Source organism: Aricia agestis, chromosome 2 (genome assembly GCF_905147365.1).
Source record: "Aricia agestis chromosome 2, ilAriAges1.1, whole genome shotgun sequence".
Lineage (NCBI taxonomy): Eukaryota > Metazoa > Arthropoda > Insecta > Lepidoptera > Lycaenidae > Aricia > Aricia agestis.
Genome location: NC_056407.1, coordinates 13,731,771 through 13,750,429, shown reverse-complemented (window position 1 = coordinate 13,750,429; position 18,659 = coordinate 13,731,771). Strand labels below are relative to the sequence as shown.

The following is an 18,659-nucleotide window of genomic DNA, read 5'->3' as shown; positions in this document are numbered from 1 at the left end:
CAACATATCACAGGCACAAGACTTTAGCCTTCCTTCTATGAATATTCTAGGACATGTCTTTAATTCACCTACCAGGCTACCATGAATCGTTTTCACAGTTTAGAACCACCTAATGATTTGGCCGCTCTGTAATCTGTATCATCTATTATGAATGTAATTAAGGCATCTCCTTTAGCCTTACTCAACGTTTGCTTTATCAAAATGCGATCAAAAATGAAGACTGAGACATACTAATAATAATTAATAAACTTATTTTATACTAAACTGAATAGTATGTAATAGATGGTAATAAGCACATCTAGCAGTACAAGAAAATCACCAACTACAACATTTTCCTATATCCAAAAAAATTAAGCGCAACCAAAATAGCATGCTTATTGTATTACTTCAATGCACACTGCACAGTTAATAAATTATGACATTATTTCAATGCAGGTTGGTTTGTAGTCACCCAGAATAATGCGTTTTGTTGACGTATTTTGCCCTGATAAATTATTATAAATTTTGCTACCTACTCACAGTGGAATTATTATGTTATCTATTATAGTAAATGTTTTACAAAGCTACGAAATTAATAATTGTATTTAAGTCACCAAATCATTAAATATATACAAAGCGGAAACAGCTTTTAAGGAATAAATAAAATATGAGTATTAAGTAATCGAGAATTAATTATGGTTAATAACAAATATAACGAACGACAGTATTGCCCCAATGGCGCGTAAACATATTTAAAATATGAGACTATTAAAAAAGCTGACAAAAAAGGATTGAAAATTACAAATAACAAAACAAATAATAATATTTTTGTACCCGCTGTCTTGTTATAAAGTATTTAACGATAAAGATGCATTCTCCCCAATTATGAAATAATAATATTACCATCGGCTTCTAACAATCTTCTTATAATGAAATGAAACAAATTCGCATTGCAGCAAGTATTGGGTTTACTGTAATGCTAAGCTGTGTAAGTGTCAGTGACGCTTTAAATGTCATGTTTTGCACCGCCTTGTGAAATTAATTTATCATTAACATCAGTTAAAAGCCCGTAAAAGTAATTGAGAATGTATATGTCGCAATCATCTGGTTCAATCTGCGATTCGATTGAATGACTAGCGCATTCAATGAATGACTCGGCCGAACGTCGATTGAACGATCGTCCCTCAACGTCCAACTAGTTAGCGATTTGTAACATAGCCCTTTGAAGATAGCGGACATGAAATCAGTCAGGTAATAGAACGTATTTAATTTTTTTCCCACTGCGGCGCTACTACAAATATGGCGTCAAACAGCTCGAACAGCTGATGCACTGTGTTGATATTTTGTCGATTAAATTTACCTTAAAGTTTAGTGTTTTATTTGTAATATGACAACGTGGATTTACCCATAACTACCTCGTTAACGGCTACTTAAAAAAAACTATAGCATCCCATTTAACGACTTCACTATATGACTTTTAGTCAAGACGTTAAACGTCACAGTCAACGTCTTGACGAGATGTCCTTTAGTCATACGATATTGCGGTCATTCAATAAATGCGCTAGTCATTCAATCGAAACGCAGATTAAACCAGATGACTGCGACATAATATATACTTATATATACATATATATTTTTGTAATTCAATTTGTTATCCAATATTTTGATAATTCTAGCTAAATTGAAATAAAACTGGTAAATGAGCTACTACTATGTATGTATTATGATATGATAATGCATAATATGCTAACCACCTTACTAGTAAAATATTTACACAGCGGATAACTATACAAGATCTTCTGTTTCACTCTGTCTTGTGACTTTTCAAATAGGTCTGACAAAAACAGCCAAGTTTGTATGTATAGTTATTCGGTGTGTTAATATTTTGATTAGTAAACGGGCAAAGTAAATCTACAATGTTACACAGATATTTACATACATACTATGATAAAACTATATAAATGAAACTAAATTACGATAACATATTAATTGAAATATTTCAAAGAAAGAAAGGCAACATGAACCATTTTATTCTGTTCCAAAACAAACTGTCTAGGAATAGAATAAAATAGTTGCGTACTTTTTGATAAAACAAAAATCTTATTCGGAAAACTACTTAGATGTTATATTAATCATTGTTAGACATAAAATCATATTTTAAATTTTTATCACTACAGTTTCTATGTGTCTGAAAATGTCTTGATAAAAATCAATTCTACGAATGTAAATCGAATGGGTATGAATAAGTTCAACAATCTTCTTTAAGTTGAGACAACCAAAATCGATTCTAAGTATGTAATCGATTTTATATCGATAAAAATCGATTACATTACATACTTATTAAGTTATTAGTTATTAAATTTTAATAAGTAAGGCGGTGCTAAAAGGCCGTGCACACGTTTCCTTCGAACTCAATATTTCCTCCATAGGGCGGGTCATCGTCTCGATCAGTGGGGAACGCGCTATAGAACGTAGGTAAAAAATCTTTGAAGCTACACCCCTGAGCTTTGACGCTATTTTCACGTACCACCTGAAAAAAAGTTGACGTCAACATTTTTAGCTTTTCATCGCTTTCTACGCGCCAAAAATTTGTGGAAATCGGGACACTTTTACCTGTATCATTATAAAGCATTTAGGTTAGGACAAAAAACAAGGCTATTCGAAGACTTGCGATGCGAGTTTGTCCTTTATAATAATTAAATGGGCCTTCCAACCGTAACGTAACCAAAGATCGTAAGATAAATCACGAATAGAAATTTCTTTTAAATTGTACCTTTGAAATATTTATATTTACTTAAGGAAAAACGCAAAGTTGTCTTACTTTTTCTAATCCGGCATAGTCGGGGTCCTGTTGTCGTTTCGGAATCCAAATCTTGACATCTTTGTCTAGACCACTGGTAGCCATTACAGGGAACCTAGGGTGCGACTCGATACAATTTACCTGCGAAGTTATAACAAAGATGATATTATTATTATCCTCAAATTACTTGCCAAGAAGCTAATAGGCTTATTGTATCACACGTTAAACGACAATAATATTATGTTATCAACTTATCACACAGTTTAGTATGTCAATCGTGTTCTTAAATTTAAACTTTTAACACATCAAGTTAGGCCGTTTGAGCCAGGCCACAACACTGCGTTGCGGCATCGCATCGCAAAAAACTACATTGCTTTTCAAAGGTTGTTTTTGCGATACGACGCCGCAACGCAGTTTTGTGGCCTGCGGGGCTAAAATGGTCACATTTAGCAATTCCTCTCAATCAATTCAGCAAATGAATTGTCAAAACTGTCAAACTGACAAATGTCAAATCAGTACCAGGCCTGTCCCACTCGCGAGTTTAGGTATCGAACTGTAAGTACCCCTTTAAAGGGGCAGATCACAAGGGACTCACATATATCTACGTACTGATTTAACCGCTGTGACAGAATCATTATCAATCTGATAAATATGAACAATTGAAAAAGGCAAAGAAATATTTCAATAAAGTAATTTAAGACTTTAAAATACAAAAAAAAGATGAAAAATACACAAACATAGCAAATAAACCAATTTGTTACAAACAAACCGCATACTACACATAAACAAACACAAGTTACTATGTTTAAGTTGTAAAAAATTCCTGACCAGCTCCTACACTATAATCGAATATAAAACTATTATAAAATATACTTTGGGTTACTAATTTGATTATTACTATAAAAAAGTTTGCTATTAGTAGCTACAGTAATTAAAAGAAGATTATTTTATTTTCTAAAAGGTGACAATCTTGATTTCGTCAGAAAGGGTACCTCTTACGCGATAGAAAGAGAGCGCACATGTAGGCAAATATAATTGTGGGCACCTAGCACTGCGCGGTCGGAATTAGAACTTTATAGTATCGTAGCATGAGTTGTTATTTTTTTAAACGGGTTTCACGAGTGGGAATTCTGTTGGTACTACTAATATATATTCTGTGTCAGTACAAAATACAGAAATGAATTGCAAGCAGAGTTGCATTTTGCAATTTTAGAAAAATGAATCATATTATGATTCATATCATGATTCTTTAAAGCGACCATTTTAGCCCCGCTGGCCCTTTGTCTTCCGCCGCCGTCACCGAGACGTCACCGAAAACGAGATTATTTTGGTCCGGTAAAATCGACCGATATTGGTCTAGCGACCCATGCTGCCACTGATTTGTAGTGGCGTAGAGTAGTGATGGGAATTAATGCTATTCCTGTTTCCCAGATATTTCGCGTTTCGCAGCGTCGATGTACTAGAGGCGTAACATGCTAATTTTCATGTTATAACATGCTACGTACTATAATTGCTTTGCTAATTGGTATAAATCGCGGCATCGTGAACTATCGGTTTGCGTCGCACCGCTCGCTTCGAGTATTATTTCGCATCGGGTAAAATTTAGCAAGTACGCGGACGTGATTTTTGGCATGATCACAGAATATTGCTAATACGATCATTTTAGCAATCGTATTTTTAGCAATTATAAAATTTAAATAAAATTAAAAATAGCATTAGCAATAATGTGCTAATGCTATTTTTAGCAACACTAGCGTAGAGCAAAATGAAACCTATAGCCTATGGCATTTTACGACGGTCGATCCGGCGACGGCGGTGGTGGTCAAACCACCTTATACGAGCATTCGTACAGCGTACTGCGTACTGCATTATGTTGCTCCCTTAAGCAGGGCCGGATTTATATATTTTATGAGTATACTGTATAGGCCACTTCAATTTTGCCGCCCCATGTGCGAACTCTGCCGCCATTCTAGGATGCTGCCGACCCCCCTAGGACGCCTTAGGACGCTGCCGCCCATAGGCCATAGCTTATACTGCCTATAAATAAATCCAGAGCTGCCATCAAGGTGAGACCGCACTACGCGACACTATGCGGTACGACACGGCGCGACATTAAGGCCGGCATTGACGAGCGATCCATCAATCTATTTAGCACACTGTCGATCCAAAATTCGTCCATGAATGTGAAAACACTGTCGGTCCTAATGGATCGGCTCAACGCGACGGAATTCCAACTGCGCCGAGCCAATTGGCGCGGCGCGCTCGTGAGTGGTGTTACTCGCGAGCGAAAGACGCCATTTTGAACACGTCCGGTGCTCTCAACGCCTACACTCAACATGATCAAATGGATGGAACGGCTCGATGGCGTGTTCGTGAATGCCATGCCAATTTGGCTCGGCACGACATAGAGTATAGAGCCAATAGCGCGAGAGCCATCTGGATCGCTCGTGAACGCCTACCCTATGGAAAGTAAAGTGTCGCGTCGCGCCGTTTTAGTGCGGTCTCGCCTTTAAGCTGTTCCTGGGCCTTTGAGCGTAGGGGTAGTATTATTTATATTGTAGTGTTTTGTTTCATCTGGCTCTATCGCTTTTGCGTCGGGGGTCTTTCGGCTTTCCTCTGTTCTATAAGCCCCGCCCCCTCGAAACTGTACCAACGAAGAAATTGATAGGTAGTTGACGGACCTATGTCATTTAGTCAGAATATGTCAACCTTATGTAAGTCGTCATCTTTCGGCTGGGTTTCACATAAAGCGATCAAAATACGTAGGTCCGCCATCTGCCAATGAATCAACTTCTCTGATTGGACAAGCCCCGCCCCCTCGTAACTGCATGCTAACGTCAAACACTCACCACACCATGTACGTCTCCCTCCATCCACTGCACTATCGCCTCGGACTTCTTCTCCCAGATGTAGATATTGGAGCAGTCGGAGCCGGACACGATGTACTCGCTCTTGGGCCCGAAGAATGCGACGCCCTTGTATGTAGCACTGTTACGGTGGCCGCTATACCGATGCGTGTAACCGTCTTTGCCGTCGTTTGAGTCTCTGAAGATAATGTAAGATAATATTGAAATGACCGAAACCAAAAATTACATTGCCGTAACTATAACCCAGAATGACAGCTACAATACTGCCTGTGACCAATAATTGGGCGGTAAATTATTATCGCATTATATTAGTCATTGCACTTTCATACGGACAGAAATTTCTTATATTTATCATACATAACTATGGAAAAACATACATAAATCACTTACTCATCATGAATATCCTTTTTAGCGTCGAATAAGTAAATGTCTTCATCGTTGTAGGAACCTAGTATCTCCGAGCCGTCGTGGTTATAAATAGCGCACGTCAAATGCATTGGCTTCTTCTTTTTGCCCTGAAACGATTTAACATAAAAACTTATTTCTATTTAAAAATGTAGGATAAAAACTGTGGTCACCATTTTAGCATTCTAGCTTCTATATCAGGGGTTCCCAAAGTGCGACGTGTAAAGGCAAGAGGGGCGCCGTGAGTCGATCCTCCGTCATTATCCAAAACCACAAATATTATAAAATTATAACATTATGTAAAGCAGGTAGATGATTAAATAATTGTTTATTATTATTTACCTGCTTAACCTATGATAATTAAATGTGTCTATTAATTACTAGCGCGCGGCTTCGCCAGCGATAATTAGGAATTTTACGGAAACAGAGGGCTGCTGGAAGAGATTTCTTTTAGAAAAGCTCTTTAAGCAGATCCTTTGTGTCGTCTTTCTGTGTAAACTGTTATATTGTTATATTTCCTGTGCACAATAAATTATAAATAAATAAATAAATTTTCCCATAAAAAATAGCTATACTCCCTTCACGTGATCTACTCTATATCTGTGCCAAATACTGCCACAAAAATTGCTTCAGTAGTTTGTGAGATAAACCCTTTCTTATATTTCCCCCGTTTTTCCCACATTTTCCTGAGTTTCTTCGGTCGTATTAGTCTGAGCGTGATAATATATAGTCTATACCTTACTCGATAAATGAGCTATCTAACACTGAAATAGGTAAGTTTTTAAATCGGACCTGTAGTTCCTGAGATTTGCGCGTTCAAGCAAACATACTCTTCAGAATATTAAGTATAGATTTTTTTTAATTATTGCTTGACAAACTCGAGTCTCGATTTAAAAGACTATGAAAAGTACCAGTAACATAATAGGCTCATAATCATGGGACGATTCATGGTATAATATGGTAGTGATGGTGATGACTGATGATGAGGAATGTAATTTGCATAGTAGTATATGCTTTCCGTTCTTAAAACAACGCCGAAACTCCCAAACTTGTATCTATAAAGAATCAGGAGTTCTCTCAGCACCTTCCGAACCACGGTATACCAGGTATACCTCGATGCAAAATCTTACTTGTTGGTAGCATATGCTTAGAATACTTCTCACGAAACCGAAGTCACCACATGTTTCCCTATAAATTTTGAGGAGTTCCCTCGATTGCTTATGGATCCTTCATCAGATCACCACTTTTGTGAATATAATACCAAATTGATATGATACCCTATATACCAAAAGAAAAAAATTGAAGATCGGTTAACAAACGGCGGAGTAATCGTTGAACATAAAAAAATCGGCCAAGTGCGAGTCGGACTCGTGCACGAAGGGTTCCGCACCATTATAGAGCAAAATTAGGACAAAAATTGTGTATTTAGTATGGGAGCCACACTTAATTTTTTATTTTATTTCAATACTAGCTGTTGCCCGCGACTTCGTCCGCGTGGACTTCAGATTATAGCGCGCGATGTCAACAAAATTGGTGTCAAAAGCTTTTATAAAAAAACCCTGGTACCCCTTAAATCAAAACAGCTGTGAAGTGTGCACATAATATTTCAATTTTTTTAATTAAACTTTATATTTTATGCCAAATTTTTAAGCTTATTTAGCCCCCCATTTACACAACTTTACCCATAAACTAATTATCATTGATAGGTTTAAGCCTTAAGACTTAAGAGTTAAGGTTACGTCAGTCGTCACTGCATAGATAAAGTACTGATTTTAAATAACGTAAAAAAGAAATAACAATCGAAAAAAAAATCGAAAGTCAAATGTAAGATAATACCACCTCTTATAGAAAGACTTTTGGGCAAGCGTTAGCGCGATGTAGGAGACACACGGCGCCATCTATTATGAATTTTTTGGAACTAACTTAATTTGAACAAATTTACGCATTTTCACCCCCTTACAACGCTAGTAGCCTATGTCTTTTCTCAGGCTTTAGACTATGTGTATACAAAATTTCATTACAATCGGTTCGGTAGTTTTGGCGTGAAAGCGAGACAGACAGACAGACAGAGATACTTTCGCATTTATAATATTATAATAGTATAGATTAACATTTTTCCGCCGTTAGACCGCCCGGTGCAAACGAAGACGTCGCGCTCCTGCAGTCCCCTCGTGACCACGGCCGTTGCAACACGGCCGAAACGTCGAGAAAAAGTATGTACTCGTAGTAGCATTACTACTTAAATAAGTCGCGTTAAGTCCCGATTAAAAAGTTTAATTATTATTAAATTTACTAAACTAGACATAGAACAAACATAACACCTCCCCCATTTTGAAAGTCGGTTAAAATTGTAGCCTATGTGTTATTCTGATGTATAAGCTATATTATTGTAAAGTTTCATTAAAATCCGTTCAGTAGTTTTTGCGTGAAAGAGTATCAAACATCCATTCATCCAAACAAACTTTCGCCTTTATAATATTAGTAGGATCTTTTTCTAATAGCTAGATATAAATTGTGACGTGTAACTGCGCCAAAGGCTGAAAAGGATTGGGAACCCCTTTCTATAATAATAAACAGCATCGCTAACATAAAGCCCAGCACTCACATTAGTGAATGAGATAAAGTATATTAAGTGAGTAGTAAGACTTTGTAATTATTTAAAATAGTGGCGTTACTGATTGATAATGTCACAACTGTAAGACAAGGCCAAAGACTTCTATTTAAACTGATGTAGACGGGCCATACGCATCAAATTTTCCGCCGTTCCAATAGAGCTAATTCACACCGTTGCAGTCAGTCTTCACTGGCGCGCTGTACGCGACGGTCGTATGCAAGTGTGTACGGTTAGCAAAGAAATTTTTAAAACAAACTTAGTTTTTTTTTCAGATACTAAAATATGTAATCAAAGGGCAAAATGCTATCTTGTGTTTTAAGATTTTGTAAAAAATATACAAATAAATCGTCAGGGATTACCTTTCACAGGTAACTATCATAGTTGTTCACAATAGATGAATAATTTTTACCTGGCTACAGCAAAGCAAAAAGTAAGAGTTATGTGTCTCACAGGCTATGTATATATGTATGTATGTATGTATGTATGTATGTATGTTTGTATATGTTACCGTTAATTTACGTAAGCCAGTTAGAGTGCAAAATAACGCGGTATACTGCAGATTTTCTGGGTGAGTCAGTTAAAGTGCAAAAAATTGATTCTATTCTTACATTACTAGATAATCTGCAGAATATCTAGGTAATTTGCAGACTACCGACCATGCATACGGTAAATTGCATAAAACAGGTTCTTGTTTGAATAAATCATATTATTTAGTTGTAGGTATAGGGATTATTGAATATAATTTTTAGGACATTAACAAAGGAATAAAATATTAAAATTAAAGTAACTAAAATATTACTGCACTGATAAAATATAACAGATCAAATCATAGAAAAAAAAAACAATAATAAACAATTAAAAACAGTCTAATGTTAGCCATACACGCAACGCTCTACCGGTGAGGTCTACCTGTGCAGGTATGCCTGCTCAAGTAAATCGGAATGTGTGTGGGAATAGACCTGTGCAGTTGCTTGGACCTGCGCATTCGACCGGCGCAAAATCGAGAATCAATTGTTTCGAGTGACACCTGCGCAGGCATACCTGCAGGTGACCTCTCCGGTAGACCGTAGCGTGTGTGGTAGCTATAAGGTTAACATGCTTAAGTCAACATTTTTTAGGACATAAACGAAGGAAGAGTTTAGCCTAGAATGTGAAAGAGTGACGTTAATGTGTTTTGTAGTAATTTCCTAAGATTGTTCTGGGTTTTCAATGTGTTTTATTGGTAGAATATTTACCATTACATATTTATTATCATGCACAAGTGTACATGCCAGTGATACAAGTTCCAGAAACGTGCCTTTTGTGTTCCCTCCTAAACTCAATCGAAAGTTTTAGTAAAGCATCTACCATTTTACTGAATCGACCGACTTGAGTCCTTGACTGCATTGACTTTTACTTTGACTAGACTTTGGACTTTGCCAAATAGAAAATCGATGCTAAAAATTGTTACAAGAACATAGTTTTCCCGCCACTTATTTGACACTGGCCATGGTTATATAGCCGAAGCGCCATAATAAGAAAAAAATAAACAAAGGATAAAATATTCAATATTAACTTCAATGTTGTTGTTGTTAATGTTACTCCACTGATAAAATATAACAGATCAAATCGTCGAACATAGGAACAGAGGGGTGCAGTCCCAGCGAAGGAGCGAAGAAAAGTGTTTAGTTCACTGTCTTCCGCAATTCAACGATGTACCATTCGTTACTATGCAAACTAACTAGGTAAAGTACAAAAATTAGCTTTTTTGATTTAAATTTCTCACTTTACCGGATGGTATCAGGAAATCTGCAGATTACCTAGTTAATTTGAACATTAACATATTCCGCATTCTAACGGTAACATAATATATATACAATGCATTCGACCACCCTCCCGCTTCACACTGACCTCACCCGCGCACGCCCTTCGCAGGTACTATTAAATACCAGTTAATTGTAAGTTGTAGTTTAAGTTTAATTAATATTATTATAAAAAACAATAAACTTAATAACAAAAAAAAATCTTAATTTATGTAATAGACTTTTTTGCAGTCAGTACTTGCGGGCGTTTGATCTTCGGGGAGTTACGCTTGCGTTCGGTATGACCGAATGTCATAGGCCTGCATCCTTGTCACTCTTGTTACAAAATAATATTGGCATCACGCACTTGACTACGGATATTCTTTTAGTTTCTGTGTGTGTGAGTTTTGAATGTATTGTTTTAGGATTGCTTTTCAAATGACATTTCGTAGAGTCACTTCTACCTCAGTTTAAATAGAATTTTTTGGACAAGGCACGAAAACTGTACCTAATTAGAAAAACTAATTTTGTTATTAGAATAATTACCATGGAGTCCCAGCACTCTCCGGGCAGTATTAGAAAAAAACTTTTTTTTTTATTAGAATAATTACCATGGAGTCCAAGAACTCTCCGGGGCAGTATTTAGCGAGGGGTTTGAGGGGGTGTCGCGTGTCGTACACTCGGAGGAAGCGGTCGCGGCCGGCCAGCAGCAGCTCGTGGGAGCACAGCGGGTGACCAGCCACGCTGTACAGCGGGATGAAGCTGCCAGACTGACGGACGTGGATCAATCTGGAATACATACGTAATGATAATATAGGTTTAGACAATAAATATAATGGAATGTCGCAATCATCTAGTTGAATCTGCTATTTGATTGAATGACTAGCGAATTTATTGAATTTTCATCCAATAAATTAATTTAATGACAAAATACCAACTCGTTCGTCGACCAACAACCAACCACTGACTGTAACATTTAACCGATTCGTTGCGATGTCTAATTTTGCTAACTTCTAACTGTGGCGTAGAACAAAAATTACGTGACACTCTTCAGTGCCCAGCGCCATACGGTTAGATAACACGCATCTGTGTCTTCAGCCATGCGGAAAAGAAAACAGTATTTTGTCAATTTTTTACATGTTCAAAGCTTTAATGCTTTTAATTTACATTCGAAATCTGACGTGAACGGTCTGGCACACTGTTTTAGGTGATTAGAAGTAGCAAAATAGGTGTATTTCTGAAAATGGACGGTAAGTGACTTTTTAAATACAGTTATACTACCTTTTTAACTTATTTTGCATTTTTAACGATTTGCTTGATTATGAGGGATTAAAATTATTAGCATATACATATTTTAAGGTACTTAGAAGTTAATTGATAAACTTTTCAAAAATTTGTGTATATTCCTGAATATATATCCCTATACCCTATTCTGAAACCTGTTCGTTGTATAACACATTTATAATTTATTATCATAATATGACGCTTCATTACAAAATAAAAGCAACTTTCAAAAAGGTTGGTGGGCCCTATTCTATAAAAAATCTTACAATACCCAGAAACAAAGGCTACGAGATTAATATACGTAAAAAGTGAAGATAGTTTGATTCTGGGCAAAAACTTTCTAAAAGCTTAATTGAAGGAGTTATCATTGATTTTAAAATGACACACATCCGTGCCCAACGCCACACGCAAAAAAGTGATGGCACTGAAACGTGTCATCCGCAACGAATCGGTTAATGTCTTAAGGCGAGGATAAACCCCAGTTTGTTATTCCGTGACTCCCGGTTTACCTAGTTCCAATATAATAACAAAAATGTAAAAAATATGAGATTTAAAGCACAATATTTAAAATACCTTAAACCATAAACATTTTAATAAAACGTTATACTTTGGCTGTAATTAATTTACAAACTCACCTCCGACAAAAATCTATCGTCTATCTATATCATCGAAATATAAGTATTAACTAGGACAATTATACATTTTATCTGGATAAATTGTTAGTAAATCTATATTAAAATCTTCTGAACCAAACAATTTTGTTTCTTAATATTTATTTCCAAAGATATTTAAGAAAACATGAAATATAGAGAAGATCCGCCCGTAGTAACTACAGTTTTATGCTAAGCTAAAATGAATCTTATTGCGATGCGTATACGCTTGGTCTTTGGTTGTGTGCAAGGTTATCGTTTTGGATTGAGATTAATTCCCGCCTTAAGGCTAACTTGTCAAGTCTTTAACTGTTAATTAAATGGTTTCAAATTTTCATTCAATGACTGCGATCGACATCAAGATTCAGAGAAAATATCTACTGATTTATTTTCTTTTCTGATCCCAAGCCAGTTTTAGCATGTCCCTCGGACTTCCTAAGATTATATCAAATGATTGTTGTGGTTGAATACTGCTGTCCATCCTAGCATCACAGGGGATACAGTAGTGATAATGTATGGTGGGCAAAAGCCCATTAAAAAAAACTTCAATAAACCTATAACTATGAAGTTATTAGAAACTGAAAAACTTTCTGCGTGACCTTGGCAAAATTTAACAAAATAAGAATCGAACAATGCGATACACTTTGCGGTACTCACGCGCAGCTTGTGAGCGAGAATGAGACAGAAAACATGCCCATAGTGACAATGTGAAACAGCACTATAGCTCACACTCACTTGCTGGGTCTATCGTGGCGGATGTCAGCACAGAGAACGAGGCCATCTTCGCCTGCCGACAACACGACGTGCGGCTCGGCGGCGCTCACGTGCAGCTTGTGTGCAAGAGTGAGACAGACAACATGCTAATAGTGTCAATGTGAAACAGAGATATAGGTCACACTCACTTGCTGGGTCTATCATGGCGGACGTCAGCACGGAGAACGAGGCCGTCTTCGCCTGCGGACAACACGACGTGCGGCTCGGCGGCGCTCACGTGCAGCTTGTGTGCGGCGCGCGAGTGTGCAGCTATACGCCGGCGGGATGTGCCGCCGGATCCGCCCGCTTGGATCAGACGTACCTGACAACATTATCGTTTCTATCACTATTATTCTGCTCTGCGGAGCGAGGTCCCCGCGACGCCCCTGTATATATCTCGCCTGCACTGGTCCATGGAGGTCGAGGACGTCCTGAACTACATCAGTAAGAAGACATCCCCCCACTTGAGGGTCGAACGTCTGCAGTCTCGCCACAAAGTCAACTTCAGTTCCTTTGTGGTGAGAGTGCCGACGCATCTTCTGTCGACCTTCGAAGCGGAGGAATTCTGGCCGACTGATGTGGTCTACCGAAGGTTCCGGGGGAGACTCCGGAATGAAGCGCGCGTCACGTCGCCGATAACATCGTGATAACGTTTAGTTATTAAGTGTATATAATTTATATGTAGGTTAGTCATTAAGGTATATGTCGCAGCCGACTGGTCTAAATAGCCGTTCAATCAAACAGCTAGCCCGTTGACTGAACAACGCCATTCAATCACACGGCTATACGTCGTTTAGCCGACTTGTTGACTACAACGTTCAACACTACAGCTAGACGACGCTTAGCCAACTGGTTTGTTTTTGTTTTGGCGCCCCCCGAGCCCCCCTTTTATTTGACGGCGGTCGCCGGCTGCTGCCGCAGCACGCTCGCTGCGCTCGCTCGGCTCTCTCTGCGTTGTGGTCTAAGTTCTAACCTAACCTGACCAACTTTTGGACTTTCTGGATTGTGTTTATTTTTGTTTTGACGGGTGGCTATGCCCCCCGAACCCCCCTTTCGGGGTAGGCTGCGTCCATCCATTTCATAATCCCGTAATTTCTCCTCGAATATTTGTTGAAATTTTAATTCACTCGTATGTGCCTCCACAATTTTTGTCTCTTTAATAACACTTGTAACTTTTATTAACTACTTTCTTTCCGAAAAACAACCACAAACACTAACAAACACCTGCTAGTTGACGCCATATTGTAAATAAAACGCACCTAGCGCCGCAGCGGTGCGCGCTGAACTACTTCAATTAGACGGCGGCTTTTGAATCAGCTGTAGTGTAGAACGTTTTGAGCGACTAAAATATTCAATATAAAAGCTAGACGTGTGATTGAATGGCGTTGTTCAGTCAAAGGGCTAGCTGTTTGATTGAACGGCTATTTAAACCAGTTGCCTGCGATATATATATTGTATGGGCCTATGTAGCCTGATATAAATAAATAAATAAATAAAAACTATTATAAACTCGTGAGATTGTGACAAAGTTCAAAATCTCACAAAGTTAGAGAGTCTAGAGTTAGTGGGAGAAAGCCATGATACCTGAAAGTTTTGAATTTAAAAAAAAATAAGTTTTATCATCAAGCTCAATAGGAGGTCAAAGCCTGTATGCCAGGAATTTGAAAATTAGTATAATATCAATCTGTATTAAAAAGCAGCGTTGGATTGAGAATGTTTCTTTCAAAAATTATATTTTTTTGTCTTTTATAGACATAGATATGGTTCTATTATCTTCAAATAAATAAAACAACATTATTTCAATAAAAATATACCTGACCATCCCTAGCGCATGTTGCTAGGTTAATTTGACTATCAGCATTCAGATACAGGAATTTGCTTTGGAATACATTAGATTTGTGACCAGTCTTAATATTCTGTAAGACTTTCTTTTTAGCCCAGTCCCAAACAATCACATGTGTATCGTCAGACCCAGATGCCAGTAAACGTCCTGCATAATAAAAACAACATCAATTAATTAAATGTACACAATATTGGTCAATGCCCACATACATTTTCCAGCATGGGGACTGTACATTTTCCAGGATAAAAGTATCCTTTGTTCTTTCCCTGGACCCAAAGTATCTCAAATTTAAGCAAAATTGACTTAGCGGTTTGAGCCTAAAGAGATAGAAAGATAGACATACTTCTGGATTTATGATATTGGTATGGATGTAAACGGCATTCTCAATATTATTCAATTTTAAAAATTATAATTATAAAGTAATTTTACCTTCTGGATGAAAATTTATTGAATTAACACATCCCTTATGTTTAATTAAATTATGCAAATATTCCATTCTATATACAGCATGTAGAGAACCATAAAACTTTTGCTCAAAAATCACATCATCTTGTACCTTTTTGCCATAAGGAAATGTCAAGCCCATCTCCCTATTTATTATCTCTGAAAAAAAAATACATAATAATCTAACCACCTTGCCAACAAAAACATGTACCTACTCAATCAATAAGCTTTACTTTTAAAGAGTAATTTTCCCATCTATTTGGTAAAGGGGTTTTCTTGTAGGTAGTGGTAGGTATCATGTAGACATTCTAAAAGTGTTAATTTATAACCAATTTGAAAATAAAACTTCATTTCATTTACTTGTGAATTGTGACTGATGCATTGGAATATTTGCTTGAAAATAAGAACATTTATCATATAACTATTTTATTGTCCAGAGGGTTAGTATTTAATATAAAGTGTGAGTACTTTGATAATGATAGTACTTGATTGACTTCTGTCTGTACTCTTATTGAATACAATAAGAGTACAGACAGAAGTCAATACATGTTATCTTGGTCACCTCTTAAAATAATATATGAATGTTTTGGTCTAGTTTTTGAGAGCACTGATGGTTTCTTTCCAGTTTCCTCTTCCTCATCCATTCTCAGCCATGGACTGTCATCACTGTCCGACCTGAGGTTATCCTCATCAGTCTCTACAGCAGAACTGCTAGTACTGGTTGTACTGCTTGAAAATAATATTTTTTAGCACAAAAATAGATTTTTGCATATTGAATTTACAACACAAATGTAATATTAGTAACTTACACACTATGTGATTCTTCTGACAATTCGGAATTGCTGTCCTCATCGGAAAGGATATTATCAATTGTCCTATCTTGATTTTCATCACCGGACAAATCATCAGAATCCCTCGAAGTGTTACTGTCTGAATCTGCACCTGGGGTCTTTCGCTTCCTATAATTCCTACTTCGACGTGGTCTGCGGATATTCAAAAGGATGGTCCTTACGTTACTGCTGGAAGGTGCAACTGAAACAACTTCGTTCATTGGTCCCATTGTCACTAGACTTTCGACCTTGTCATCGTTACTTGTACTTTCAGACTTATCGGCCGACAATCCGCTATCTACGTTTTCTTCTGGTTCGTCCTTACTCCCAGAAGCTGAAAACAACAAAACTTTTTACTTAATAAGCCCGTAATAAAACATCTTTTTTATGCGTACACGTACCTAAAGCATCCGATTCTTTTAAACTATCTTGAGAGCTACCATCGTTCAGTTTAATCTTTTTTCCACCTAATTGGGGTCTCAACGGTGTTTTCATTTCGTCGTCACTCGATGAATTTTCTTCCATTTCAGTTACGTCGTAATTATACGAAAAATCAAACACTCGTAGCACAGTGTTAGTATCACTAGTAAATATTAGCTCTGAGAAATTGATATTCTAAAAGCTACAGCTGGAATTTTAATTAAAATAAGCTAATAAAAATCTATAAAAGGATTGAGGAGTGGAGTGAGGACCTTTAGAAGATTTAATTTTTGTTCTATTTTTGAGTGCAGTTGCCTGCAAAGGTTGCCTGTTGCAAATTGCAATATCAAAAATTGTCATTCGAAATTTTCTTTTATATATTTATTTAGTGATGTACCACACCGAATAATATTCATAATCGTATATAGATTCTAAGGTGAACATGACTAGTGATTGGACAGTAGGTACCATTATAGCCCGTCAAAAAAGTCACGACATTAATAGAGTCGCCACTTGTTTCCGGTGTGGCCTCTTATGGCCAAACTGTATCCAGTCACTATAAAAGATTTTGATAATTTATATTAATAACAGTTTAAAAAAACACGTTGTAAATATTATAATTTTAAATATAGTTAAGAAAATTTGAAATAATTATATAGTTATAGTGTGTGTTTAATTTACGATATTACAAGAAACAATCTAATCTATGTAAAGTGTTATAATCTTTGTATATCTCACCTCATCACTAACTTACACGTACTGTAGCTGGTTCGGTGGCTCTGGTAATGATCTTGTAATACTATTATGTGTATTTTGTATCATATTATAAAATACATTATTGGTTCTGTTAAAAATACTTCATGCAGGTAACTTTATGTTAGTTATCACAAATATGTCATTAGCTGGTTAAAATTAATTGTATGTATCTATGTGCATGATGGAAGAGACTGCTCTCCACGACACAGGGAATCCTAGTGTGGGGAGCAATGTTTTGTTTAAGATATTATTTAACGTGTAAAATTATTTTTTGAGGGAAGTAAAGATTTGTTTATTTGTTTGTATATATAAAAATGCAATAACTCGATTAAACGGTTGAACCGATGTGGCTAATTTTAGTCTTAAAATATTCCTGGAAGTCCAGGGAAGGTTTATAAGTGACACGAAGTTCACTGGGACATCAGCTAGTCACTAGTGTCATATTATATTATAACACCTCCGTGGTCCAGTGGTTCAGAGCTCGGCTCTTGACTCGGAGATCGTGGGTTCGATTCCCGCGTTGGAAACTAATGGTTAGGATAATGCAGGCTGATCACCTGATTTTCTGACCAGTAAGATGATCCATGCGTCGGATGGGCATGTAAAAAGTCCGTCCTGCTGCGCCTGATCTCTCGCCAGTCGTGTCGGTCTGCCGTCCCACTGGGTTCTGAGAGTAAAGGAATAGAGAGTGCTCGTGTACTACGCACACACTTGGGCACTATAAAATTACTACTGCGTAGCTGGCCTGGTTTCAATCAAACCGGCCACCGTCACCGAAACCGGTGTGGGAGCTATTATTATATTATGAATTTATAACACCTGTTATTTAAGTACCCTCTCCCTGAGAGCTGCAGAGCTATTTTGATGACCAGTGAGAGCTGAGAGAAGCTCACTCCTGTTTTATTAAGGAACTACTTATTTAAGAAAATACAAAAAATAAATAAATGAAAAACAGGGTTTTGTTATTTTAATAAAATATGATCATCCAAATAATATTCTACAATGCAGTCGGAAACAGAATCATCGCCACATTCTAGGTCCATGTATTTACAGCAGTGGTGTCACAGTGAAGAGGCACTTTCATCTTCAATTATCAGCTCTTCAATATCCTAATAAAGGGTTAATTCCCACTCCTTGTATTTATTTTCAGTGTTTTTTTTTTCTAAATGATAGTACAAATTCTCCCAGTCATTTCGGTTATTTCGTTAAACGCTTTTTCTGCTACCTGTAAAC

At 37.0% G+C, this 18,659-nt stretch overlaps 1 protein-coding gene across 1 annotated transcript; it reads right to left on the bottom strand.

Annotated features, from left to right (window-relative positions):
* Positions 1–1,657: 1,657 nt before the first annotated feature.
* LOC121739936 (DDB1- and CUL4-associated factor 8-like) lies at positions 1,658–16,994 on the bottom strand. The gene is made up of 12 exons (XM_042132562.1): positions 16,652–16,994; positions 16,230–16,584; positions 15,983–16,146; positions 15,406–15,579; positions 14,948–15,123; positions 13,283–13,455; positions 11,058–11,235; positions 6,037–6,161; positions 5,629–5,824; positions 2,801–2,920; positions 2,336–2,509; positions 1,658–2,295 (listed from the first exon to the last, which is right to left on the bottom strand). The coding sequence occupies exons 1-11, from the start codon at positions 16,773–16,775 to the stop codon at positions 2,360–2,362; spliced, it is 1,935 nt and encodes a 644-aa protein (XP_041988496.1). The 5' UTR covers positions 16,776–16,994; the 3' UTR covers positions 1,658–2,295; positions 2,336–2,359.
* Positions 16,995–18,659: the final 1,665 nt, after the last annotated feature.

Excerpts from the sequence above, each read along its gene's own strand:
- LOC121739936 (XM_042132562.1), bottom strand. The coding sequence starts at position 16,775 with ATGGAAGAAAATTCATCGAGTGACGACGAAATGAAAACACCGTTGAGA. Across the intron at positions 15,580-15,982 it reads TTCATATATTATTTTAAGAG|AGATAATAAATAGGGAGATG; the intron begins GTGACCAAGATA and ends TTTTTTTTTCAG. Across the intron at positions 5,825-6,036 it reads AAAAAGGATATTCATGATGA|AGACTCAAACGACGGCAAAG; the intron begins GTAAGTGATTTA and ends CATTATCTTCAG.